Below are 24,983 nucleotides of genomic sequence, written 5' to 3'. Positions count from 1 at the left end.
AACTGCCGACATGCGTTTAGCAGAGTGCTAATTTAGGTAAACCGATGAGGTGGTCCCCGACAAGACAAACTTTAGTTAAAGTGGTCCCTCATGACTAAAAGGTTAAGAACCACTGGTTTAGATAAACTTGAATGCTACAAGCAATACCTACCTAGACACAAGGCCAAATTTTACGCTTAGGTATGGAAACTAGTTTAAGTGTTAGTCCCGTAAATTAAATTAAATTGTTAAACAGTTTAAAGTAGCCCCGCTTTTATATATACTTATAAGTACCTACATTTCAATTTTATATATACTTATAGGTACCTACTTCGCTAGCCTGCGTACCTCAAAGAATTTTAAAACCTTCAAGAAATCAAGTAACAAAGATATAAAAGAAAAGTCTACTTGAGAACCTCCCCCTTCTGCCGGGGCTGCGGGTTGTTCGAAAGAGTTACCGCGGCTCTGGAACATAAAGCCTTCGACGGAACACGACGGTTTTGGTCAGTAAGAGTCTGACACTCCCTCACCGCTGTTAACCCACAGCGGGAAGGGTCATTTGATGATTTTTAACGTCGATACAAAAAAAAGTCCCTTTCTTTGAAGTCGGTTAAAAATGACAAACGGTCAGTAACACTTGTTAAAAAAAATACACGGGAAGGGGCGGCAAAATCGACAACTGCCCCGGGCGGCAGATACCCACGCTACGCCACTGACTAAAATGAAAATTTTTAATGAAATAAACCTAAATTATTACCTAATTCGAGTTTTCATAAGTATTTTACTCACTTCTAAAAAAAAGTATGGCAACTATTTGTATCTTTCGTTTCTTTTCTTAACTGGGCTTTAACTGTCTTTAATTAGCTGACCAGCCAAGTATCAGCTACAAAAGTTAGTGTTCATTTCCCATAGAGCGTTATATCTAAAGTATTAAAGAAAGAAAATATTTTTTGTCCTTAATTTAAAGAACACAATGTAATGTTTGTTTTAATAATTATTACACTACAGTTTATACCGTGCTTAAGCTCATGTCAGTACCATAACTATTTATTTCACTTCGAGTCGGGGGGTGTCTTTAATTATGTGTCCATGACTGTAAGATTAACAACTGATTGTATATATTATTACCTATATGGAATTCATTCTAAAATAAATGATTTAATCATGAAAAAGGGATGATTCAGGGAGAGTAAATGAGGGCATTTAATATGGTGAGTACATGAGGGTGTACTATGGAGAGTATGAAAGGGTATATAATACTGTGAGTACATAGGGTACTTTAAAGGAGCAGTACATACGAGAATGTAAGGATGTGTATAGGCAGAGTACATAAGGGTCTTTGATAGTATAATAAAAATCGACGAGTATTTTTCATTATGGTTGATGGTTCATCACAATTTGAATCTGTGCAGGGAGAAAATGAAATCACCTTTGTCCCACTCTATTTACATGGAAAGCGTTGGTGGTAGGTACGCCCTCTTGCATGAATCTATGGGTGCATGTATGGGATCACCTCGCAAAAGAGTGAGTTTTAAAATATGGACTATGGATCATGCCAGCAAATTATTTGCATGTTCCTTATAAACAATAATAGGTCATAGGAAAAAGCCAACATAGGTTATAAAAACTTTATTTTTTTAAGGAATGCTTATAATCAACCTCTTACGAACTAATAATACTATAATCTAGTCTTCCCACTCGTGATCTTCCGTTTTATTATCGTCTTCTAACATGTTTGAGAGAACTGAGTCACCTCCTTCATCCATCCTTTTGAACAATGAAGTCAATAACTTCTTATTCAAGTGGTCTGTTTGAGTTAATTCTCTTGTGGGCTGCTCGGGAATGTTTTCAGGGTTTACAGGAGCAGTTTTGTCGGGTTCAGGCATTTTTGTTGATATTTTATCGAATATTTCAGTAACAAAAATACAATAAACAAAAGGAAGACGTAGAAATTCGTCAATTTGACAACCGAAACTAGCAATCAACGTCAAATATTGTCAACATGTCACTGCGTTTTGTTCGTAAGTTTGTGTTTCGTAAGGATGATGATGATGATGATAATTAAATCATTTTATATATTATTTTGATCAATGCCGGAGCATTGAATTTTTACAACATTTTAATATGATCAACATTCACCTGTAGTTTTTTTCTTTATCACAAAGGATAACTAAAATCAAACACAAACTCAAACTTATTTATTTCTGCGAATATGGGCAGTGGGTCATCATCAATTAAATCTAGTATTCGGATTCCATCCATACAAAGAAAATACAGTGAATCAGACTTTGGCAATTGATTGAAAATTATACACGCAAAGTAAAAATATTTAAATCGATAAAACCATATAGGTCTTTATATGGTTAACTTTGAACGCATTTCCACATTTTTGATAATTTTGTCGCGTTCATAATTTTTTCTTGCTGTCATCCCGCAAACGTTTCAGCCAGCGACATTTTTCGTCGACTGGTGGTTAATTTGGCTAAAGAAACGCCCTGAAAAGTTAGTATTCATTTCTAAATTAGTGTTTTGCGCTAAGATTTTTATTAAACGAACCGCTTATAATCCAAGTGTAACAAATCAACGAAAATTGTGTTTCAATGTCGGCTAGTGTACTGCTCTTACATAACTTGGTATCTGAGGACATAACCTGCATTTCGATCATCTGATATTTGTGTTTTACATTTCAGAGCCGTAAAAATGTTAGGACGTGCAGCACCGGGTGTCTGCCAAGTGTTGGCGGTGGCCAACCAGCAGCAGAACAGGAACATGGCCACCTTGAAAGCCATTTCCATCCGTCTGAAGTCTGTTAAGAACATTCAGAAGATTACCCAGTCCATGAAGATGGTGTCAGCCGCTAAGTGAGTGACTAGCCTTACTGTGGAGTAGGTATAAGTCAAATTTTGAAAAAGGAATACCTTCGAATCTGACAATTGTAATCAAATTATGTTCTCATGAATGGGGTTGGTGAACTTCATTGAGTGACAGTTTTTATATGGAAGTTAATGGGCTTTTTAGTTTTTTTACTGTTTTTAAGAATTATTTTATGCAGTTGTGAACTTCATTGATACTATGAAAATAGAAGATTGCCAACCACTTGTATCCTACAATGTTTTACAATAGTAAAAATCAAATGATCTATTTTGATAAGCAATTTTTTGGTCAGTGGGTTGTCTTAGGGGCTTTCAACTCATTGCAAGATGCTAAAATATATGGAGCATTTTATGGTAAAGATTTTAATTGATGTGTAGGAAACCAAATTATGTATATTTAAAATAGGCATAATACCCTTCTTTGAAGAGTAGCAATAATTTTGTTCTCATGCATTCTGATAAATGACGGGTTAATTTATATCCTCAAACACCGGAAAGCGTAACGTGAGATCCTTTCCAGCAAACTTTTTGAGGTCATTGGGCGTAAACGTTGGATGTATAGGACGATATTGTAAACTGCCTCTTGTCATAGTATGGGAAACCGGTAGCACCACATGAAAGAGGTAGCAAAAAATGTTTCTGTATCATAAAATAAAGATGAAAAATAATATGATTAAAGTTTATTTTACAAAACTGCATGGTACTAACAATGTGAATGTGTTCAGGTACACTCGTGCTGAGCGTGAGCTGAAGGCCGCTCGCCCCTACGGTGAGGGAGCTGTCCAGTTCTACGAGAGGGCCGAGGTAATAACACACAAGTATAAAAGGTTTAAAATTTTCAATCAAAGCATGTTTCCTTTAGAATTGATCATGAACAAAAACTATTACATTTATGGGCCTCGTAGCTACTATGTCTTCACACAAAGTTTACAATTCTGCATTCATCTTAGAAAATTTAAGCTAGCTAAAATGTATGTTTGCTAGAACAAGTAGACTAGATGACACATTTGAGTGTTAATTTTTCGCACTTTTAACTTTTTGCCTTTGACCACATTGTAACTTTTGGACACTGAAAATCTGCTAATAAATATAAATAGGTTAACAACATATTTCTGTTTCTGTCAGGTTGCACCCCCTGCGGATGAACCAAAAGAGCTGTACATTGCCATGACCTCCGACAGGGGTAAGTTCTAATTTAATAATTATGGTGTAGAAACTTTCTCTGTATATTCATCAAGTTTGATTAATTACCTGTCTATCTGAATTCATGAACCTGTTTTCTCAGATATTTGGTAGCACTTTAACTTTTCAAAATCATGTATAATGTTTTTAAAAACATAATCAGAGGTTATGATATACAACACAGATAGCTTTTTGTACCATCAAAATTGTTAAACTTATGTAGTACTAAAATCTTACTCATAACGCCCTTTTAAGACATTTTTGGATATTCTGTACCAGCATAACTAAATAATCAATCCTAACTTCTATAAACGTCAAACTACAATATCCTTAATTCTCCAGGTCTCTGCGGCGCGGTCCACACGGGTGTCTCGAAGGTGATCCGCACCCGCCTGGCGGAGCCCGGTGCTGAGAACATCAAGGTCATCTGTGTGGGAGACAAGTCCCGCGCCATCCTGCAGCGTCTGTACGGCAAGCATATCCTCAGTGTGTGCAATGAGGTCAGTCAGCTGTCTCTTTTATATATTTTCCTTCTTTTGTCAATTCAGCCAAAGAGATCGCGATGAGACTACTCGTTATGACACCTACATTATTTACTTTTAAGATCAAAATTGTAAAACTACCAAAAATGAGACCTAATCAAGTATACCTCTGTCTAATGATTTTCTGGATTTTTGGCTTTGCTCAACATGGCAAATCAGTAAAGATTATCTGTGGGAGAATGTATTCATTGTGGATGATCAACTTTTTTACATAGGATACAGAAATCAACCATAAGCTTTAAATTAGTTTAGGATCTCTCTATGGTTCAAAAACAGAAGCGAAATTTTGGTCTTATACTTGCACGATCTAATGAATAGACAGTGCTTTTCATATTTTAATGGAATGAATTTAGGACATATTTTAGTAACATTTTTAAATAATCAACCTCATTCATTAACATCGTATTCCCCCCACAGATCGGTCGTCTCCCCCCGACGTTCAACGACGCGTGCAAGATCGCGGGCGCCATCTTGACGTCGGACTACGAGTTCGGCTCCGGCAAGATCATCTACAACAAGTTCCGCTCCGTCGTGTCCTACCAGCAGTCTGATCTGCCGCTCTTCAGCCAGAAGGCTGTTGAGGTACGAACATTTTCTATAGATTCTAGAGGATTTCGGAGCCACAAACGATCATATAAAAATAAAGAATGGGCAAAATATTGACCTCTGATGTACTAGAATATACATATTTAGAAATCTCAAAGCCGAGCCCCAGATATGTAATATTGATCTTTGGTCTGTCAGACACAGATGTGGAGTTTTCTTGTTAGATTGAGGTGTCCTTAAATTTGATGTTTTCACGTAAATTATTAAAAATAAAAAGTATTCTTGAAAAAGTTGCTGAGGTTGTAATTTAAACCGATAAAACAGCACCAATTTTTCTTCATGAACCATCGACTATAATCTATAAATTCACAAAAAAAACAATCTCAATTTCCAGAGCTCGCCTAAACTGGCGACCTACGACTCTCTGGACGCCGACGTGATCCAGTCTTACATGGAGTTCTCCCTCGCCTCCATGTTGTTCTACGCTCTGAAGGAAGGCGCCTGCTCCGAGCAGTCCTCCCGCATGACGGCCATGGACAACGCCTCCAAGAACGCCGGCGAGATGATCGACAAACTGACCTTGACCTTCAACAGGACCCGTCAAGCCGTCATCACCAGGGAGCTCATTGAGATCATCTCTGGTGCCGCCGCCCTTGAATAAAAGCATTCGGAGTCGTTTTGCTGAGATAACACACGGTTTTGTAGTGATTTTTTGTTATATTTGCAGTGAAATTCGTTTATTATATGGAAAGATGAACCAAGTTAATTTGCTAGGTAAAATAAACGTGTTATAATATATGAATTCTACTGCAAAAAAATGCAATTTTTGGGGCATTTATCCGATCATGTTTTTTGACAGCTTATTTGGCGGGAAATTTGAATTTGACAGCAAAAAAAATGATCTCAACAAAACGATAGAACGAATCTGATCACATATTTAATGTATAACCGTTTCAACATATATTTGCAATAGTTTGTACGTACAGAGCCGACATTCCCGACTGAGTGTTCTGTGTTTCGGCGGGAACTCACGCAAATATCGCTTCACTGGCTTCAACATCTCTCGCTGGGATGTGGGACACTCGCTCGATCCATTCTGATGTATTCGTGAAATATTGTTGTGTAAGGATACAGTGTGGTGGTTAGCAATAAAATACTGTTTTAGAACAAATTGTTTTTATTTATTTTGCCCCGTAATATTACTTACATTTTGCACGTAAACACACGTCAAAATCCACCACCCGGGCAACCGATACCTCTTGGTAAGACTGGGGCCCCGATTCTCCTAAGTTAATAATGTCTAAATTGAATATGATCGTAATAGCTGCTTTAAACATATCGGGCATTCTGCTACTTGTGTGATGTTACATCATCTAGGAACCAAAAAGGTTGATGAAAAAAATAAAACAATGAAATACTCGCTGTAAATTTTTATTCTAACTTACAATCAAAATTCAATAGCAGTCTTAACGTTAAAAATTATTCTAAAACTCGTGAGCTCGTCACAGCATGAAATAACATGATTTACTACATTTTGGTATCAACAAAAATAGAGAAATATTTACACAATAATAATGATGATTTGTGGAGCTTATGGTAGGTCCGTTGAACTTAGGATTTCGGACGTAGTTACTTTGCGATTAAAATAAAAATAGGAAACCTTTGTGAGGTATTATTTACCGTTCTTGTCATTCAACTTTACTCAAGTATGCCATTTAATATTTTGTTCATAGATTTTGACTCTCATGACACCAGAAGTAGCTTTCTTAGAACAAGCAAAGCCGGACAAGATCTGTGTGACAATAGTTGCCCCTACCTATTTAGATTGTAATTTGCAAAATTCAAACGGCTGAAAAGGGGCAAAATTATCCTCAGCTTATTCAAAAAGAACCTATTCTCATCTTGATCGCAAGGCTAAACGTAAAATAGAGGTCACATAATATGAGCCATTATTATAAGATACCTATTAAATAAATACATTTTCAGGAATTTGTTATCTTTTGCTAAACGTACGTAACATACGTGCGTGTAAACAGCAATAAATAATGGTAATCTGAGAATATACATTGTGAATATGAAGCGAATTTGTGTTCGGAAGAGCCGACATACCTAGATACAAGAAAAAAATCAAAAACTTGCAATAGAGTTAACTATACTCCTTCTGAGGCAGTTATCGAAAGATAAACAATCTTGTCACGACTTCTTATTTAAAAACTTACTTTTAAAGAAATAAAATGCAGCTAAAAATCTATTTAGGGCTCCCACAACTGTGTTGCGACATCGCATCGCAGTATTGTCCGGGAGCCCCTAAGTACAGTTACTTAATCAAGCGAATCATTACTTTAAACAGTGTGTTTATTTGTTTAATATGTAAAGCACTGGTACTCAGCTGAATCCGGTGAGACTGGAAGCCGACCCCAACATAGTTAGGAAAAGCCTCTGAGGATGATGTTTATTTGTTTAATATGTATTTGTATGAAAAGTCGTATCAAGATAGTTTACTTACCTCAAGTGAAGTGTCTACACAAATGGAGTGTTCTCAGAGATTTTCTGCAATCTCCATGCAAACCAAACCTTTTTTAGAAGTATCCCATTAAGGGATGATTTATATTAGGCCGGGCCGTGTGAATATAAATCATCCCTAAGTTGGAACACAATATGTTACGTTTAATTAATTCATTATACATATAATTAGCCCTTGCACATAGAGATTCTCCAATGCGTTTTTCTCAGTAGAATACACAGAATTGTTCTCAATAACAAATACTTCATTTACATAATATTTCCTCATAATTAAAAATTCTAATTAATGAACATAACCATGGCATGCAAAATGCTTCAAAACTGACAAATTCTCAAAAAATCTCAGATCTCAGAGAAACATGGCTAAATACTAAGAAATATATTCAAACACGTCCTAACATAAACATTGGATAACAAGTAACTTAATATATTATAATTATTGATCTATATTAACGTTACTATAGTAGTGTAGGTATTGTCTCGCTTTGTTATTAAAATAACCTATCATGAGGATTTTTTGTTTGTTTGTACACCCAAAAGGCCCCGAAACTACTGAACTGATTTGAAAAATTATTTTGTTGTTGGAAGGTTACTCTTCCCGAGTTACATCCCTACTAATAGTATTAAGTATAAATGCGAAGTCTGTCTGTCTATCTGTCTGTTACGCTTTCACGTCTAAACCACTGAATCATTTTAATAAAATTTGGTACAGAGATAGAGTTGACCTTGAGAAAGAACAGGATAGTTTTTATCCCGGACTTTTCGAGAGTTCTCTTGGAAACACGATATAACCGAACTAGACGCGAGCGGAAGTTAGTAGGCTATATTTTATCCCGCTATGGGCAGTAGTTTCCACGGGACTCGGGAGAAACCGCGGTGAAACGGCTAGAGTAGTTCTTATAGGAGACAGGTGCAAACGCAGCTCGATTTTTATTTATGCTACTTTGAACTGACCCCAACAGTACATACTTCCCTATAAGAAAAATGTCGACAATACATACATATCGATATACGATTCGTGTTGTACAACACTAGTTCTCTAACGCACTCAAGTGACCACACTAATGTATTGTAATCAGCTACACTATGTACAAGACGCGGCCACGCCTGCCAATGGATATATTATTCACACAGCCATTGAGATCTGAAAGAGAGTAATAGATATACCATTTATATTTCTGAAATAAAAACAATTTGTGGCTAAGGCACTTGTCTCACCGGCAACGATTAACGAGTAACGAGTAGAGCTAGAACTAGAAACGAGTTAGCGAGACGCGGGGAGCGAGTGCGTAGTTCCGATATTTGTGTAGCTCGGCTATAAGCGAGTGCGCGAGTTAGGCGGGCGATTACTCGCATCACTCGCTCGCTAGATACGCACTGTAGAGAAATGACCACTGGTTGCTCTCTCGGCGTGAGTTCTAAACGCTTGGCGAGTGTCGCCGAGCGAGTTTTACCTTTCATAGCTTTTGTCGCTCAGCGACAAACTAGTGAAGCGAGTGCTCGCCGGCTGTGTGAACAGTCAGCGATCAACTATTTGTATATGCATCTCTTTTATTCACACGGAAAGTATATCTATTGTACGTTTCTTGAGCGAGAAAATAGCCGATAGTTAGTCGTTTTCTCGTCTTTGGTGGGACAACTGCCTAAAGGGCTTATTACACTTTACTGAATTCAGTCGTCTAATTAGGTTTCTAAATAATTTAATGAAACCTACCTTCCTAAATGCGATTACATTTGACTGAATTTAGTGACTGAATCATTTAGACGACTGAATTTAGTCAAGTGTAATAAGCCCTTTAAGGCAGTCTAAAAATGCATCGCTGGTAGCGACTGTATCAGAATTGCTGTCACTATTCATATATTCCTTCGAAATACATATTATACAGTTGCTACCCAATTTTTACCAGCTGTCTTTAGTTGCTACCAATTGTTACCCTTGTGATTTTGAAGATAAGTCAAGTTCAGTCGCTAAAGGTGACAGCGATTTTGATATCAGGATCGGTATGTTATTTCTTGGCCCACTAGCTGTGGGATTTTTCAAGAGTCACCGCGGTCCTGGTATAGTTACCGGCACGGATATTGAGCTCCGGCGGAAGAGTGGGGATCGCTTTGCGCACTGTACACTTAAGGCAATAAACCAATAAATCGCTTCTGCGCAGGTGAAGGTCAGGGCTCAATATCCGTGCCGATAACTATACATAAAGGGTTAAAGAAGGAACATGGCAGGGTCTAGTACGCTCGATGTTGGACACTACCATGAACTTTCTTACCCGTTCCTCTCTATTGGATCCTACTTTTGGTATGGGTAAATAGAATCAAAGTTATTTATATTTTTAGTGCTAGTAAAGGCCTAAATTAAATAACATTTCTCGCCTGTACTAGGGCTTCCAATCCCGCACCCCATGCTCGATCCCGGTATTGGCGGGAGTTGGAATTCAAATCCCGCGGGATCTCGGTATTGGCGGGATCCCGCATATAATTATGAAAAATATTATGTGAGGCAAATAAAACAATAAACTAATCAAATTAAATCAACGTAATTTCACTTTGATTAACGTTAAATGAAATCAATCAAATTACACTTCAATTACTGAGATCAAATATAAAAATACAATTAAGTACAATAGAAAAAAATAGTTTCAGCTGAATGATAATTATTTAGTTTCTTTCATATTTTTTTTATCATTCAATTGGAAATGTTTGCGAAGAAAACATAGCATATCTAAAGTGTCGTCTGCCAAACTGCAGCGTATTTTAGAGCCAATATAGCCAGCAGCAGAGAATGCTCTTTCGGCTTTCACACTAGTCGGTGGAATTCCTTTTAAAGAATTATATTATGTAAATGTGAGATATTTCCCCATTGACCCTCCGGTGTCCGATGTTTCTTTACAGTCCCGCAAATCAAGCAGGATCCCGCACACTTAATCCCGCAGCACTCGGGACTAAAAAAAGATGCGGGATCCCGGAATACCGAGATCTCGGTATTGCGGGATTGGAAGCCCTAGCCTGTACATACATGCTATCACTCAGCTAACGCCGGCAGTCTCTCCGGCGTACGCCACACAGCAGAAGACGTCCGCTTGAGCCTGGCTCGCTCGATGTTGGGGAAGATATCGCGCAGGTCGGGGCTGTGCACGCGGACGCTGAACAGGCGGTCCACGTGCGAGGGTTGAACCAGGCTCTGGATTGATAGCTGGGTTTTACGGGCCTGTGGACAGAAGTTAAATGGTGTGAATGTAAGAAAAGTTAACAAGACCTTGGTACATAAGGTTGAATCGTGCTCAAGTCGCTATGTTACTTATAATTTGTAGCCTTAGAAGTAGGACCAAGATATAATGAATGGATATCCTTAAAATTTAACACTTCTTTCACTGATCTGTACAATATAGTAAGAAATCCTCGTCCAACCCGTGATGAAATTATTAGGTAAGTATCTAAATAAAGTTCCATTTATGTTACTTGTGGCCAACTCCAAATAAAAAATAACCATGAGAAAATATACAAAATAACGAAAACATATTGCAACACGGTTTAGGGGTCTTCACATGTAACCAGTGAAACCAACCCTTACAAACCTAAAAAGGTGCAGACTTACGTACCAAGGAAAAAATCTTGAGGAAACCTGGACTATAAAGTCTGACATCACCATCCCGCATTGAACAAGCGTGGTGATTAACGCTCAATCCATCTCTGTGTGAGAGGAGGCCGCAGCCCAGCAGTGGGATTACCAAAAGCCTGATGATGATGATGACTTACTTTAGACGTACTCCACTCAGGAATGGGCCTCTCGGCGGGCTCCTCGTCCTCATCAGAGTTGAGGTACTGGAAGCCATCCGCCATGTACACGGGAGATAAAGCTGAGCCGTGCCAACCTGCTGTGCCTAGCTTTAGTGGGGTGTGGGCTGTAACAAAAATATTAATTCTAAGTAAAAAATTGCCATAAAAACTTCGACTTCCTCACGATATACCGTGTTATTCATCCTATCGAGTGAAAATTTAAGCACCCGTTAAGCCCTAGTCACAGTTTTCTCGTGACGTGGAATTTTAGCAAAGACCATTACTGAGTAGCATTTAGGGACGATGGCTCTTACCATAACTCAAATTTACATAACGATAACTGAAGCATTTTCAGCTGTCTCAAATCTTCGATTTGACCAATGGGCGGCAAGTACACGGCTGGTTAACGTTATAAATTATTGGTGCAAATTGATCCATAGTTATAGATGAATGGTACAAACCCTCAATTAGAGTGTCATGTGAAAAGTAGTTAACAATTTACATGACAACACCTTCTACAGTTTCTATGTATGACTAGTCTCTAATCGAAGGTGACTTCTTATAAGACTTGGGAAAATAATATTTTAATGACATTGGACACAAAACCAAGTGAGGGGACATTTTAGTTGTTATTACTTGTTAATACTGACTCATAAAACAATGACACTTACATTTGTCTTCCATTCTCTTCATTTTCTGTTTCTCTATATACTCCTTCTGTCTCTTCTCTATTTCTTTCGCCATAAACGCCGCTTCTTTCTTCATTCTGCAACATACATCTTTATTAAGATCTCAACTAGAAATTACTAGATTATTAAACAGAAATTACTGTAGCGATTTTTTCAGAATCGAGAATTAAATTGTAGGGAGAGCTGACACGCTTAACTCGACTCTCGCGAAAAAATTGATTATGAAAACAAGATATTTTTTGTGAGATTCAATCAAACACAGATTTAGGTCTTTTTGACCCACGTTTATGACTGTTACTGCCAGTATACCAATGAATTTATGAAACATTCATGAAAGGTTTTTCCAAACTACAGACAGACGTGTTGCTGAGTAGTTTGTGCGCCACTTCTCAGCAACACAAAGGAAGTGGTCAAGAGTGGGAGCTGTCTTTTGTAAATTTTTGACGTTCAAAAAGTGCTGTTTTGCAGCCAAGTTTGAATAATTGATTTTGGGTATATTTTTAAACATTACAATAACACTTACGCGGCGGCCTCCTCTAGCTGCTTCCTCCTGGCGTCGTCAGCTCGGCGCTGCTCCTCCGCCAGTCTCTGCTGTCGAGCCTGCTCCTCCGCCCGTCTCCTCTCTTCTGTTTCTGCCACTTTACGGGCTAGCTCTTGCTTTTTCTAGAAGTGAAATAAAGTTGTTGGGATATTTGAAAATACATTATTGAAGGAAAAATACGAGTGAGAAACGGTACTTCGAATGGTAAAATTACGTATTTTTGTGTGCTATCTAAAGCATTCTTTCTGTAAATTTTGTAATTAAACTCTCATTTCACTTATGTACTCTTTCTACGTATGTCAGACTCTTATTGACTAAAAACCGTGGTGTTCCGTTCCGTCGTAGGCCTTTTATGTACTAGGGCTGTGGTAACTCTTTCGAACAATCCCGTAGCCACGGCAGGATTATATAACCCCTTAATAAGTGCTTTCCCTGTATACTAAATACTACCCCTTCACTTTCGAATTATGTTTCTTTATGTAATTCTCCTATTTATTTTTTTATGTACGCTTCCTATGTACATACATGTTATCTATACCAATGTTATAACGCTGAAGAGTTTTTTTGTTTACTTGAACGCGCTAATTTTGGGATCTACTGATCCGATTTGAAAAAATCTTTCAGAGTTAGGTACCCCATTTATCGAGCAAGGCTATAGGCTACTTATTATCCAGGCTTGTGCAGAAGTTCCCACGGACACGGGTGAAATCGCTATTAAAAGCTGTAAATGTAAATTCATGTAACAATATAGTGACATACCCGTTCGACCTCCTTGAGCCTCTCCAGTTTCCCCAGGTCGGCATGCGCCTGCTTCTCCTGCCGCTCCCGCGCCGCCGCCTCCAGCGCCGCGCGACGCTCGCGCTCGGCAGCCTCGCGGGCTGCCGCCGCCGCTGCCATCTTCTCTTCGCGTTTTCTAGAGAAAAAATAGGTTTTTAGAGAATAATAATCTAAAAAAAACGTGCAAAGCCTAAATTCTAATGTAATCATATGACTTAAAATGACTACACGCCAGTTTCTCTATGGGTGAATAATTTAAAAACTTAAGCAGATTATCATATAGTTTTCATGACCTGAACTTCAGAATGTCGAAGTTCAAAACGCAATTGTACTGCTTCCGTAAAGTACACAAGTTCTATAAACGTGACTTAAAATGTACGCTATATCTGCTGCATTGAAAATGTTCAAGATAAGAATTACAAAATATCAAACTATAGCGAAGTACTTAATTACAATTGTTTTGAATCACAATGTATGGAATACTGAAAGTTTCCTATAACTGTGACTTCTTCTACAACTAAACTCGAACATGCCGGGAGGTGCCGCTCAGCTTGGACGTGGACGACAAGATCATATTCTTGGTGGCTCTTACCATGTTACCTCGAGATTTCGTGGCTGAACTAGATATCTAGGGAGATTTAACTACTACTCACTTCTTCTGCAACTCCCTCTTAGCCTCCAACATGGCTTCTTTCTTCTTCCGTGCATCTTCTCTCTCGCGCTTCAACTCCTCCGCGGCGCGGGAGATGCCGCTCAGCTTGGATGTGGACGACGGAATCATAGTCTTGGTCGATGTTACTATGTTAGCCCGGGGTTTTGTGGCTGAACTTGATATCTGTGGGGTTTAAAAGGGGTTGAATTGTAGTTTATTATAGATAAATATAAAGCTCCAATTTTGTTGTATACTTTTGCAGTTTAGCTTTCGTATAATCATTAATCAACGACTTTAACTATCGTGAAGCCCAATGCAGCCAACTACAACACAGCTGTGAAGTTATTTGAATAAATGTGAAACTTTAAATTCTAAAAATAAACCTTAAGGACAACAGTTTTTGCTGTGTGATTTTTCGAAAGATCTAGGGTCTGTTCAGACAGAGCGGCTCGGAGAGCAAAGCAAATTCTTAACACGTTGAAAATCGAGTACTTAGTATTTGAAGTAAGGTTTACTTTTGCATATGCACTGCTTTTGTCATTGAGAATGCTCGGCTCCGATCTGTGTGAAAAGAAAAATTCGTGCCGATGCTCTCCGACCCGGTCTGTTTGAACGGACCCCTATGGTGGCCTTGGTGGCTTTAAAATTATATAACTTCTTAAGCGCACTTCCTTAGCATTTTCTAATACAAACGCCACTTGGCTCACTATTTATTATGTCGCCTCATGATAATAATTACAGGGGATGATCATATTTTTACATTATAAAAAAAAAAAAACAGACTTAAAACCATACCTGTGGTGGTTTCCCATTGAAGATCATGCTATTCATCTTGGTGAGAGTTTCAGCAGACAGTACCGGTTTCACTATCTTGTCGGGAGGAGTGTGAGTTTCTGGTTCCTCTTCCTGCTAACCATAAATAACATATTTATCAAAATCATAGAGGCATCTATATTGGCAACTTTAAAAGAGCCAGCACACCTGCTTTCAACTCAAAACCGCATTCAAATCGGTTTATCCGTTAAGACTTGTGGTGCAAATATATACACATACAATATATACTTGTAACACCTCTCTTTTTGAAACCAACTTAAACTTTTAAGTTTTGAACGAACTATAGAAAATTAAAGTATGTACCTTTTTCGCCATAGCTCTTGTTTTCGTCCTGGTTACTCTGGAAGCTAATTCTTCGAATTGTTGCACTTTCTCTTTTACTGCAGATCTGTTAAATGAAAAGTTAATTATAAAGTACATTCATTATTTGTACGCCTACTACCCGTAATCTATCTATTTAAAATCGACTCCAACCAAAGGTTGTCTGTAAGAGATTGCTCTTGAGCGATAAGACCGCCTATTGTACTCACACGTACTTGTTTGTAATGTCCTTTTCTATGTTTGTTTTGGTGTACAATAAAGAATATTCTATCTATATATCTAAATAATAAATTGTTTGTTTTTCATGAATTTTAAATTATAAAATTATTATTTCTGCTGTTAGTGTCAGTTTACTTTTTACAATTAAAAATCTAAATACAATCTATGTGTAGGTATATCATTTCGTATTCCCATCAGAAACACATAGGAAGTGGTGCACTTGATCTTTAAAATATGCTGATTTTCAGGCTCCATTGAACAAATGACTTAATATAATTTTGATTTGTATGAAATTCTTGTACATAATAACTTACGTGGGTTGTATTATCGGCAGCGCTTGTTTGGGCGGCGTGTGAATTTCCTGCGAGTCGTCGTCATCCGTCAGCAACGAGTTATCATCTGTTAAATTCACTGGTTTGGGATCTGAAATACAACATTAGTTAGTATTTACTTTCTTAATCGTAGGTGAAGGGTGCGCGTTTTGAAGGCTGGTTTAATTCAAAAAGTGCTGTTTTTCAGCCCACATCTATACTAATATTATAAAGCTGAAGAGTTTGTTTGAACGCGCTAATCTCAAGAACTACTGGACCGATTTGAAAAATTATTTCAGTGTTAGATAGCCCATTTATCGAGGAAGGCTATAGGCTACTTTTTATCCGGGTTCGTGCCGTGGTTCCTACGGGATACGGGTGAAACCGCTGACAGAAGCTAGTTGAATATAAGCTTTTTGATTTGGTTCTGATTTCGTCATCAATCATTCCTGTAAGATTTCAAAAATTCAAAGGAAGGCTACAGGTAAATTTTTATCCATGTTTGCGGAGTAGGTAAACTCCCATGGAACATGGAAGCCAGTGTCTTATAAATTCTAAAACAGGATGATTAAAGAATATAAAAATAACAGTTTAAAAAATTAATTTAAATCGTTTACCTTTATCAAGTACAACTGTAGCATCCATAATAGCATTTTGTGGTTTTTCTATCACCATAGTTTCTCTGCTCGCTGCTTCTATAACTACAGTTTCGTTCATATTGCGCTAAAATATTAATAAAAATTCAAAATATTAGTTTTATCTAATAATAACATAACTTTTTACTATAGAACTAACATACTGGAACTACTAAAATATAATTAAAAATGGCTGATAAAGAATATCTGGCTTTCAGACAAGCTTTCATCAAGTCTAAAGCAAATAAATTGAAATGTAAATTTTAAATATATTTTTTATAAATCACGCATATATTTTATGTATATCAAAACAAAGAAATCGTCGTTAGTCATTTTGTTACCTACATTATAACTAAAGACTTTTCAAATACTTTTAACAATCATTTATCACTACAAAATCACAAAATGCACTTTGAAATCCCACTTACCACATTCTTAGGCGTAAGAGGTGCATGATTATAAACACCATTGGGTATAACGACAGTTTTATCCATATCCCCTACATTGCCAACTTTCATAGTTTCTGCATCAGTTTCATCTAAATTCAGCCTTGTGACCTCAACAATAGGGTTCTTTTTGCCTTTCTTAGTAATTTCCTTTTGTAATATAGGGGAGGAAACATCGTGGTTTGATAGTCTTTCTTCTTTCGGTGAAATTGTGGGTGGTGGGGCGATTTCTGTATGCTTTTCTTCTGGTTGCTCTTCTTGTTTCTCTCTGTAAATATAGGAATAAATGACTATATTTATGTTCTTACAATGTAGTATAGTTATCGGCACGAATCTTGAGCTCTGACCTTCATCTGCGCAGAAGTAATTTTATTAGGTCCCTTTTATGGTATGAAGTGAGGCGCGGGGGCTAAAGCGGTGATTGGCCCGCAGCGCATCGCGTCGTAGTCGTCACTCGGGATTGGTTCTTTGCTAATAAATCACTTCTGCGCAGATGTAGGTCAGAGCTCAAGATTCGTGTCGATAACTATAAGTCTAATCTATAGGAATAATATTAAAGAGCTGCAGAGTTTGTTTGTTTCCGTGGATACGCTGATCTCAGGAACTACTGATTAACTAATCTATAAGTAAGAGGATTATTTATATCCAGGTTAATAGGGTAATAGTTTCCTACAGTTATCGGCACGGATATTGGGCTCTCGGCGAAAGAGTGGGGATCGCTTTGCGCACTGTACACATAAGGCAATAAACCAATAAATCGCTTCTTCACTGTATACATAAGGTGAAGGTCAGGGCTCCATGTCCGTGCCGATAACTATACGGGAAGCGATTGAAATCGCTGGAAGAATATACTTTCTGAAGTTAGGGATTTCAAGCAAACAAACTTTTATCTTTATAATATTAGTAAAAATTTATCAATACTTACGTAGCTTTCTGCCCTCGTCTAGTTCTTTTGGGCCGAGGTTTTTCAGCCGGTGAAGCTACAACAGAAATATTGTTTGATTATCAAGTACTGAGGAATTAAATAGCTGTATTGATGTTATTTATGTCTCCGAGTAACTGGGTTGATTAGGTCAGATAGGCAGTCGCTCCTTGTAAAGCACTGGTACTCAGCTGAATCCGGTTAGACTGGAAGCCGACACGAACATAGTTAGGGAACAAGGCTCGGAAGAAGATTGATGTTATTAATGTTTGTACATACCTGGAGCACTTTCTTGTGCTGTGGCCGCTTTCTCTGGTTCCGGCGTCTCTGATACTTTCTGTTTATTAAATAATTACATATTATTTTAATGATACTTGAACTTGAAACAACTTGAACTGAAAACAGTAAAAAGTCCTTGGGCTTGAATTGAACAATTACTTCTTTTTGGGAAATCTGTAAAAATGTGTTCATGACTTTGGAACTATAGAAGGAGATGAAGCATATCTTGTGTCAAAACTAAAGACAGTTTAACTTGCTTTAAATTACATTTTCATTGCTTCTTACTCCTTTAAATATATTGTACTTATGTAAAAAAAAATAGTTTTCCTGTTCTAAATTTTCTATTGGTGTAATATAACTTAATTTTTGTATTTGTATGTTACCTTTTTAGCCCGTGTCCGCTTGGGGCGGGCGTCGGGCGGCGGCAGCTCGTCAGCGTCGAGCTGTCGCGTCGAGCGGGAGCTGGCGCGAGTCGACCGCGTGGATGCCACTGTGTTAGTTACATACGCTATTATTAATAGGAAAAAAGGTTCATTTCAAACCATGAAAATTATATAAGTACACATCAACAATGCAATTTTAGTAGGTAGTTACCTATTAAAAAAGGCCCGAAAGTATTGACCTAACATCATGAATTAGGCGGAAACCTGTATCTGGGTGGAGGTGGATTCAGAATTAAACGTTAAGATTCTTTGTAGGACATCTGTGTGTCACTGTTATCAAATAAAATAAAAAAGAAACCCTTTTGTGTTGTTAAGTTTGTAAGCTAAACTCTTAGAAAATTTTTTCAGTGTTGGAAATCAGCACACCCCCCCCCCGAGTGGCTATTTTATCCTGGTATGGACAGAAGTTCCCACAGAACGCGGGTGAATACAAAGGAAAACGGCTAGTTTTTAATAAACTTGTTTTAATACCAAACTACTTCAACACTAACCGGGTGGTGCTACACTATCGTTGGTCTGCTTCCTGCTCCGGGTGCTCCTCTTCTTGCCTGCAGACTCCTCGCTGCTGTCATCCGCCTTCTCTTTGGCAGCTGCTTTACGTGGCCCTGAGTATACAGAGTTACATATTTAAGAAGTATATTATAGAGAGCGTTTTTAAATTTTTATTGCAAAGGCTTGAAAAAATTCGATAGATAAATTCTATCATCCCTGGGCATCCATTACATCCCTGGGCCGAGTATCAGGCTTTAATTTAACCAGGTACGAGAAGTAGTTCCCAAGAAAGCGGGTGAAACTGCGGGAAACAGCTGGTCACAAATATGAGAAAAAAATCTAGTTCCTTAACATAATAACTAATTGGATTATACTACAAACACACAGGCGGCACTGTGTCCCGACATTATTTATTTATTTATTTCCATCAGGATGCTTGAATAAATAGATAATTAGTTTAATTATTAATCAGTCTCTTATTAACACTTACGGGGCACAGGCATGGCTGGTGGAGGCATAGCAAGATCATCAACTTCCTTCTTAACTAATATCTCAGCTTCAATTGGCAAAGTTTCCGCATCCATCGGTTCTGGTGGTAATGAGATCTTCTCTTGTTTGACTGAAAAATTAAATAGTTTATAGATATGTTTATCTGAGTGGAATATTTACTTAGGAGGATTTGAGTGAAATAGGGATCATGGAATAGTCTTTCCATTTTGATCTAAACGGTGATAAAGGTGATGGTATAATAAGTAAATGGGTCTTTGTTACACTTTCACAAAGATGGATGAACTGATTGAAATGATAGCAGACATGGACATAGATGGAAGTAGTCACACTAAATTCTAAAGTTTGTGTATGTATATGTTTGTTACTTTATTACATGCATTTGGCTGAGCAGATTTAGATGAAACTTGACAGTAATATAACTTCAACTCTTCATTGGGGTACAATAACAAAGTTCCCAGGAAATGTTCTGCATTGGAATGGTTGAAACTCCTGGCGAAAATTTGTATTGCACGAATGTACTCTTTGGAAAAATATTCATAAATTGACATACTTTGTATATTGAGCAGTGGTTCCGAGTTTTCTTTGTCATCTTCCTTACGCCGTCGACCTTTTGATGTCTTCTCTGTATCCTCGCGACGAAGCTTTGCCGATAAGTTTACGTTCACCTACAAGAGGGTTATAGCATTAATAGGGCTACACCTACAAGCATATAGAGCATTAATAGGCTATACGCTAACTATATGAAATTTATGGCATGTTTGGCCAATCAATCAATCTGTGTAGCTGATAACTCTACCGCTAAACATGAGCTGCTTCTAGGAAATGAAATGGAATGTTTTATTTTGCCAGTTGGACATTACATCACTTTTACAAGTCATTTTAAGAACGCTGAGATCGGCATTTCCTAACTGACTGATCCCTGAGAAGAAATGCCGAAATAAACACATGGGTCACAGTCTCTTTTAAAGTACAAACATGTTACAAATTAAATACAAATGTGTGTCACCATGTACGCGGTAGGACAACCATAAATTGATAATTGTCTGAAGAACTCAATTGAATCTCTCACCAGTTTTCGCATCAAACACAGTTTAAATGAACAGCTATTTTAATCAAGTCAATCAAGTAAGTAGGCTGCAATATAACGCGGTGTCCTGCGTGAGCGACGAACGCGACGCGACGCGACGCTGCGAACGCGACGAACGCGATCAACTCAAAGGAATTCCCTACATGCGGCCTATGTGACAGTCTGCGGCGAGACGCGACGTAACGCGTACTTGTTTTGAGGGCGACCAGACGCGACACCGCGAACTATTCAGAAGCGTTGATTGTTGTGGGACAAAAAAAAACATAAATATTAAAGAAATCGTTTAATGGTACAAACAAGTTGGAAGATTGTTGCTGTCTGTACTTTAAATATGAACTTTCAAGCAAAATTGTAACACAACTTCTCCATGATTTGAGAAGTAATGACCAAAATCACGTAGGACATCTGTCGCGTATAGCAACGCGTCGCATTACGTCGCGTCGTGTGGCGTCGCGTCGCGTCGCGTTCGTCGCTCACGCAGGACACCCCGGATATTATCAGAATAAAGATTTTATGAGCTCCATGTCAATAACGCATTTTTAATTTATTATCTTTGTACAAATTCAATAAAAAATCGGGAACCCTTTTATAGACACAAATGCATATGGATTGTCTTAAATATGAACAAATCATTTTCTGCTATATTACATAGCCACAAGAAACGTTACTAATGGTAGGTATGCAACGGCGGATCCAGGGGGTAGGTCACAAGGTCATGACCCCCCCCTGGGCCAGGTTCAGGACCTAAGAGGACCAATAATTGAAATGGTTAAACACGATGTTTTTGTTATAAGTATAAGATAATTTTTATTCCGAGTGAATAGGTCATTGATTGATCATTTTGATTATTTTTAACTTTTAACATCCTCCAAATAAGTGAAAAAATTCTAGGTCGCTACGCTCGCGAGTAAATGGCTATGTCTGTGCTGTATTTCTGATTGGTTTATTATTTTTATTGACGCACCGAATCAACGAACACAAATGGCACTCGCTCTAATCACGGTTCCTTTTTATTTGTACGTAATTCCCAGTCCGATTTGTGAGTCTTCAAACAAATGATTTAAAAAATTTCGCGCTCGCTTCGCTCGCGCAATATTATATATACTTTGCCTCGATGAAGTAAAATAGTTTGCGCTTCCGACTGCTTGTTACTTTAGCGCTTTTTAAAACTTATGAACTTTTTGTATCCCAAAATTAAAAACATTTGCGCGCTCGCTTCGCTCGCGCTCATTTTTACAATAACCTACGTTGTCCTATCTTAACTTTCATAACTTAAATCTGGCCAACAGTTTGAGCCTACAATGATTTGGAAACATTTTTTTAAGTCCAACCTACCAAAAAAAGTGACTTTCGTTCGAACGTTCTTATTTATATTCCGCGTAAAGTATTTCGATCAGTATGTACTACTCAAAATCTTTCAATAGATACATAGGTGGCGCTTGGGTGATGATTGCACCCAGGCGCTACATGAGCTAGAGACGGCCCTGATCTCATGAACCCTTACCAATAGTAAGACAATTGAAGTTTTCACAGAAAATGTTTTACTGTTGCTGCAATAAAAAACGTACGCGGCCTTTTCTGCGTACACAATACTTTTCAAACGTTAGTCTTCAACCTGAAAAAATTCTCGCGCTTGCTGTGATCGCGCTTTCTTGTATTTGTGCTGTATATTTGTTATTAGCAAGAAAGCGTTTTCATCTACTTTTAGTTCCCGAACTGAAAAAAATTTTTCGCGCTCGCTTCGCTCGCGCTTTTTTCAATTTCGCGTCTCTGGTTATGTCCAAGAAATCACGTTCGCTCAGCTCGGACCATTTTCTACATAAAAACACTTTTTTAACCTTAGTCCTCGACAGAACTAAAATTTTCGCGCTCGCTTCTCTCGCGCTTTTTGTTTAGCACGTGTGTCTACTATATATACGAGAAATTGCGCTCACTCTGCTCGGGCCATTTTCTACATGAGAACACTTTTCTTAACTTTCGTAAAAATTTCGAGCTCGCTACGATCGCGCTTATTGTATTTATACTACTACTTTTAATATTAAAAGAAGTATATGCTACAATATATTTTTTGTGACTTGACCACGACTGTGTGACCCCCCCCTGGCGCCGAAGCTGGATCCGCCCTTGTAGGTATGATAGATACAATGGTATGTAATAATAAATAAATAATGTAGTAAAAGAGCTTACTCCAAAACATATTTGAGATAAGAGTTAGTGAACTATGATGAATGACTACCTGTTTACTAATAATACTCTGTGCCTTAACAGAAGCGTTGCGTTTCTGTCTCTTATCCTGTTCGGGGCTCAACATGTCATCCACTTCGTGTTTGCTGCGTTTCTTAGAAGCCCGTTGAGGCTTCTCAGGGTTACTTTCTGAGGAGCTACGTCCCACTGTGAGGTCGGTGGTAGATTTTGTGCTGGATCTGCGTTTTGTGTTGTCGGTGTCCAATGATTTTGTTGATTCGTCTAGAATTTTTAAGGTTATTTCTAAGATTGTGTTATAGAATGTTCGAGGATAACATTTCTTATTAATGTAGAATAAATTATGTTTATAAGTATTACCCCTTCTTAATTTAGCCAACTACGGTTAAAAATTCTTGTCACTTGTTTATTTGTTTGTCCAACAATACCTCATAAATGTATCTGCTGAGGCCAGTCAAACGGGATCTATACACAAAATGTATGACCAAGAGGTCAATTAAACATCCATTGCATAATAGAGAAGAAAAAAACCTAACATGATATCACTTTAACATTTAACTTAACAAAAATTTTACTCAAAACAGTAATTAACATTATAGGTAACGTAAATAATCCATAAATATGTATGATTCTCAATTTATAAGTAGTTTAACTCCCTTTAAATGTAAGTTTGTTGTTTCAAGGGCTGACATAGAAATTGTACATTGATGTAGTTTTAACCTAGGTAAAGTTAAAGGACAGCCTTTTACCCAGATAATATACACCTGATTGATAATTCTAAGCATGCAATATTGGAAAGATCTTTGTTTTAAGTGGGGCATTGCTTATCAAACACTATTTATCCTTATATTCATTATACTTGTGTAACATGTATTCAATAGATAATATCCAGAACACATTGTATCAAAAATCTAATAAGTATGAAACAGATAACTGAATGTAAATATGTAGCGTCGCTTTACATCTCTTACAAAGCGATTTGCTCCTACAGTTTGATAAAGAAGCGACAACTTTTTAGGCTGTTATTACCAGGAAATGTGACTTCATGGGACATTAACAGCATTTTACAACACTGTACATATAAAGTAAACTTTAAATTATTGTTGAAAGCTTTACCTTCATCCTCGTGAACGGTCGTCATAGGGGTAATATCTTTAGATGCTTTCTCCCGCGCCTTTCTCCGTCCATTATGAAATTCCTCTTCGAATTTAGCAAGAGAATCGAACGCGGCCTGTAAATCACAACATTTATAACTTTCACACTGTATCACACACTAATCAACAGAAACAACACACTTCAGATGTAGAAATAACAATAAACACATTAATGAATTCGATTTGAAGGTAACAGATTCCTAGTAGCACTAAAACCACTTTTTATCTATAAACCCTTGTTACCTGTAAGTCATTATTAAAGTTTTTTACAATATCGTCAGATATTGCATTGATTTTTGTCATCAATTCGTTAAAAATAGACATAACTGTGATATAAACTCCACTTTTCGAAAAGTTTAGTTAATTTGACAAACGCCATAAAACACTACACGATCGAAAACCGTTTGAAATTGAAAAGACGGGTGGCCAACATTCCGGAAAAAACACTCAGCAGCCGTTGCGTTGCGTTCGGATACACTAAAATTATAATATTTTATTGTGACAATGTTTTTTAAGTTTTTATTTTATTTTCTTTATTTAAATTATGTGTATATTTCGAACAAATATTAAAATATTCTCGTAAAAGATCTAAAAAGATTTAGTTATATTTTTTTAATAAATCTGAATACGTTCTATTTTACAAGGGTCACCAGTCCGTCAGCTATGGTTAGAAATGATAAGAAAATACGAACTATACTGCAATGACCTTTATTAAAATAGGATTAACGAATTATGGAGTAATCATTAACAACGCCTTTTATCAGGCAGTAAAAGTTTCTGAAAACTTTATCAAAGTGTTGTTGAAGTGCTTTCAATGTAGAAAAACAGTTTTACTGAGATGATCTTTAAATATTTCCACTTTCATTAGTTTTATTTGTAAACAGTGTAAAATTGGCCCATTTGTTTGTAGATGGCGTAGCTGTTGTAATTTTTGAATTATTGTTGCCAGATCCAAAAATACCATCTGAAAATGCAATAAAAGCAAACAATATAAGAATGCAAATATTGAAGTCAAAAATTGAATGTAGTCCTGTTAAATTATCATTA

The 24,983-nt window shown here is 37.3% G+C and overlaps 2 protein-coding genes across 3 annotated transcripts; one reads left to right on the top strand and one right to left on the bottom strand.

Annotated features, from left to right (window-relative positions):
• The first annotated feature begins 2,320 nt into the window (after nt 1–2,320).
• On the top strand, nt 2,321–6,293 carry LOC110382102 (ATP synthase subunit gamma, mitochondrial). The gene is made up of 7 exons (XM_064041086.1): nt 2,321–2,481; nt 2,670–2,840; nt 3,578–3,656; nt 3,978–4,035; nt 4,377–4,534; nt 4,994–5,158; nt 5,517–6,293. The coding sequence occupies exons 2-7, from the start codon at nt 2,680–2,682 to the stop codon at nt 5,781–5,783; spliced, it is 888 nt and encodes a 295-aa protein (XP_063897156.1). The 5' UTR covers nt 2,321–2,481; nt 2,670–2,679; the 3' UTR covers nt 5,784–6,293.
• LOC135118617 (inner centromere protein A-like) lies at nt 5,841–24,373 on the bottom strand. 2 transcript variants are annotated; one of them, XM_064041084.1, is made up of 21 exons: nt 24,180–24,373; nt 23,899–24,013; nt 22,817–23,046; nt 20,044–20,158; nt 19,474–19,602; nt 18,983–19,096; nt 18,432–18,538; nt 18,049–18,106; nt 17,773–17,827; nt 16,830–17,115; nt 16,384–16,489; nt 15,770–15,878; nt 15,219–15,303; nt 14,877–14,990; nt 14,083–14,264; nt 13,412–13,565; nt 12,635–12,774; nt 12,094–12,188; nt 11,402–11,547; nt 10,662–10,853; nt 5,841–8,789 (listed from the first exon to the last, which is right to left on the bottom strand). In XM_064041084.1, the coding sequence occupies exons 1-20, from the start codon at nt 24,258–24,260 to the stop codon at nt 10,668–10,670; spliced, it is 2,607 nt and encodes an 868-aa protein (XP_063897154.1). In that variant the 5' UTR covers nt 24,261–24,373; the 3' UTR covers nt 5,841–8,789; nt 10,662–10,667. The 2 variants fall into 2 exon arrangements, with proteins under 2 accessions (XP_063897154.1, XP_063897155.1); XM_064041085.1 differs by having other exon boundaries at nt 14,877–14,987.
• Between the last annotated feature and the right edge of the window lie 610 nt (nt 24,374–24,983).

This window comes from Helicoverpa armigera, chromosome 24, assembly GCF_030705265.1.
Source record: "Helicoverpa armigera isolate CAAS_96S chromosome 24, ASM3070526v1, whole genome shotgun sequence".
NCBI classification, from domain to species: Eukaryota; Metazoa; Arthropoda; class Insecta; order Lepidoptera; family Noctuidae; genus Helicoverpa; species Helicoverpa armigera.
The sequence above is the reverse complement of the archived record's forward strand: the minus strand, read 5'-3'. Positions and strand labels throughout refer to the sequence as shown.

Coding starts and splice junctions, on each gene's coding strand:
- LOC110382102 (XM_064041086.1), top strand. CDS start 2,680: ATGTTAGGACGTGCAGCACCGGGTGTCTGCCAAGTGTTGGCGGTGGCC. Junction 2,841..3,577: donor AAGATGGTGTCAGCCGCTAA/GTGAGTGACTAG, acceptor GAATGTGTTCAG/GTACACTCGTGCTGAGCGTG. Junction 4,036..4,376: donor TGCCATGACCTCCGACAGGG/GTAAGTTCTAAT, acceptor TTAATTCTCCAG/GTCTCTGCGGCGCGGTCCAC.
- LOC135118617 (XM_064041084.1), bottom strand. CDS start 24,260: ATGTCTATTTTTAACGAATTGATGACAAAAATCAATGCAATATCTGAC. Junction 17,828..18,048: donor AGCACAAGAAAGTGCTCCAG/GTATGTACAAAC, acceptor TTTCTGTTGTAG/CTTCACCGGCTGAAAAACCT. Junction 11,548..12,093: donor GAAGAGAATGGAAGACAAAT/GTAAGTGTCATT, acceptor TTTTTGTTACAG/CCCACACCCCACTAAAGCTA.